The following is a 2,485-nucleotide window of genomic DNA, read 5'->3' as shown; positions in this document are numbered from 1 at the left end:
TTGGCAGGGCCTGGTTCCTGGGGGAGCGCTTTCTGTGCCAGGTACGGGGGTATCTTTCTCAGGATGTTCCCGCAGTACCTCCAGCTAGTATGCGGACCGCTGACAGGCTCTCTTACTCAGAGGTAGTCGGCGCCATGCTGGGCAGTGATGCTTTGCTATATGCTGCGGAGGGGGACTACGCCACCTACCGTCACATATATTTGATGCCTCCATTGACAGAAGCTCGTATTCCGATGATGAGACCTGCCGGTATGTCATCCTCGGACCAGGCTCGGGCTCGAGCTACAGACGTCCCTTCTTCTAGCAGGGCTGGCACATCTAGAGGTGGGAGTAGACCGTTTCCTCCAACTCCGTCGATTCATCATCATCTGGGATGGCCAGATATGCCTACTGAGTTGATGGCGTGGCAGTATGGGGCTAGCTCTCCGACTCCGATCCCACTAGAGCCTCCTATGCCCAGTGATCGATACGCCATTGATCCGGACTCACCGCCGGTATGCTCCACTTTTCATTCATCATTCAGATGTTTAGACATTCTTCTGTTTACTGATGATTATGAGCTCATTTTTGCAGCCATCGCGAGGGTACATAGAGGAGGTGGTTGGACTGGTGGCCACACTCGAGGGCATGGTCCTGCGCAGGGAGGCACAGTTATCTGTCGCGGGCATTCAGGTACCCTTCAGTTTTCTGGCATTTATCATACTTCTGATGACATGCTGATTTCTACTGTATCGATAGACTATTTGTGTAGAGCACATCTGACACACACCCCATTTGGACACTGTATTTACATGCGCCCACTTCATGTAGCATTTGCTTGTATCTGTATCTGATGTACATATTTGGACTGATGTATTTGAATTGAACTCTTTGTTTTCAGATGCCTTCATGGTCCGGTCAGCCGCAGGCCAGGCCACCTGGGCCTCATTGGGGAGCTGGGCCATCTGAGCCTTTTCAGGGGGCGGGGTCATCTCGGCCTTCCCGAGGAGCCGGGCCATTTAGGCCTTATCGAGGAGCTCGAGGAGGGCCTGTCCGCAGACGCAGGGCTCATGTTGTGGAGGTGGAGTCTGATGAGGAGGAGGAGGATGCTGAGGCTACCGACCGTCAGTCAACGACATTTGCCGAGGAGGAGGAAGAGGAGGCCGAGGGGGATCCTGAGGATGACGGCTCCGACTCAGATGATGATGATGGTGCGGAGATTGCCCCGCAGAAGAGGATGAGGCGTGCTTCTCGTTCCCGCTCCCGAGGATTTTGATGCTGCTATTTCCTGCTTTATTTTTCTTTTACTAGTAGTTTGTAGCACTTTGCACATCGTTAGGTAGTTTTATTTTTTGCAAAACTTGTGCCTTTGTTGGTTGTAAAGCATGATGAAATGAAATAGCTTTTGCAAAGGTGTTTGTATTTTGAACTTTTAGCATCGTATCGCACCAACTTATTTTGCACAAAAATGAGATTGAATGGTAATGCGCAATGTGTAATCACCAAGTCAGGTAGTGAACCGACGCAACAAACTAAACAACTCAACTTACTAAGATATAACAGAATCTTTAGCAAGTTTACAACTCGATAAGCAAAATGCGACAACACAAACAAACAAGACTTTAACAAAAATTGCTTAAACAGAGAGCAATGACTCAAAAACACGAAATACGTCCGCTCGACGAACAACTCGATAAGCAAAACAACAACTCGATAAGCAAAACTCAACAACAAAAAGAGCGTACTTCTGACGATCTGGGCATCGGAACGCATCCGAAACGGAGAGAGATGAAGGTCTTTGACTCCCCCGTTGTATGGAAATGCTTTGGAACTTTCCCTCGAAGAGTAAAACAGGGCCAATGAGATACACTGCAGCATTGCCAGCCATCCCTGGGAGCTGGCCGGCCATTTTTGGTGGAGAGAGACAGCTGGCCGGCCATTTCTAAAAAAGTAAATGGCTGGCCAGCCAGAAAAAGTAGCTGGCCGGCCATTCAGTCCTGCAACCACCAGATTTTTGACACGTGTCCCCGTGAATAGTGTTTTTCCTTCTATAAAAGCCTCAACTTCGGGAACAATCATTTCATCTTAGTTTTAGGCAAAGATGGAGGCGTTTCTCGCAGAAAATATCACATCTTGGATCTCTTCTCTAGATGGCTCGGAAAAGCTGAATTTCCGGGGTTTCGGCTTGAATGCACTATTCACGCTGAGCCGTACTCCGTTACATCTCCCTTTTCTCCATGCCGCGGCAAGGTTCTGGAATCCAGTGACGCATGTTTTTAGCTTTGGCGGCCAAGAGATGTGTCCCACTTTCGAAGATTTTCAGGTTTTGATGGAGTCTGAATGCTCTGAAGTGATCTTGCCTCAGCTCCGTTTTGGTCATGCCCAGGCTTTAGGGCGGATGTGTGGGCTCACGGCGCACGACGCTCGATCTCTGATCTGCAGTGGGGAGCTGGACATCCTCGGCTTGATCCATCGTTTTTCCGACGCCGGTGACCGCAGCAACCAT

The 2,485-nt window shown here is 49.6% G+C and overlaps 1 protein-coding gene across 1 annotated transcript; it reads left to right on the top strand.

Moving 5' to 3' along the window:
- The first annotated feature begins 575 nt into the window (after positions 1–575).
- LOC145804212 (uncharacterized) lies at positions 576–1,279 on the top strand. Its single transcript, XM_082897944.1, has 2 exons — positions 576–672; positions 881–1,279. Exons 1-2 carry the CDS (start codon positions 628–630, stop codon positions 1,253–1,255), a joined length of 420 nt encoding a protein of 139 aa, XP_082754070.1. The 5' UTR covers positions 576–627; the 3' UTR covers positions 1,256–1,279.
- Positions 1,280–2,485: the final 1,206 nt, after the last annotated feature.

This window comes from Camellia sinensis, chromosome 12, assembly GCF_055761805.1.
Source record: "Camellia sinensis isolate YWXY chromosome 12, ASM5576180v1, whole genome shotgun sequence".
Taxonomy (NCBI): domain Eukaryota; kingdom Viridiplantae; phylum Streptophyta; class Magnoliopsida; order Ericales; family Theaceae; genus Camellia; species Camellia sinensis.
This window is presented reverse-complemented; position numbering and strand designations above follow the sequence as displayed.

Coding starts and splice junctions, on each gene's coding strand:
- LOC145804212 (XM_082897944.1), top strand. CDS start 628: ATGGTCCTGCGCAGGGAGGCACAGTTATCTGTCGCGGGCATTCAG. Junction 673..880: donor TATCTGTCGCGGGCATTCAG/GTACCCTTCAGT, acceptor CTTTGTTTTCAG/ATGCCTTCATGGTCCGGTCA.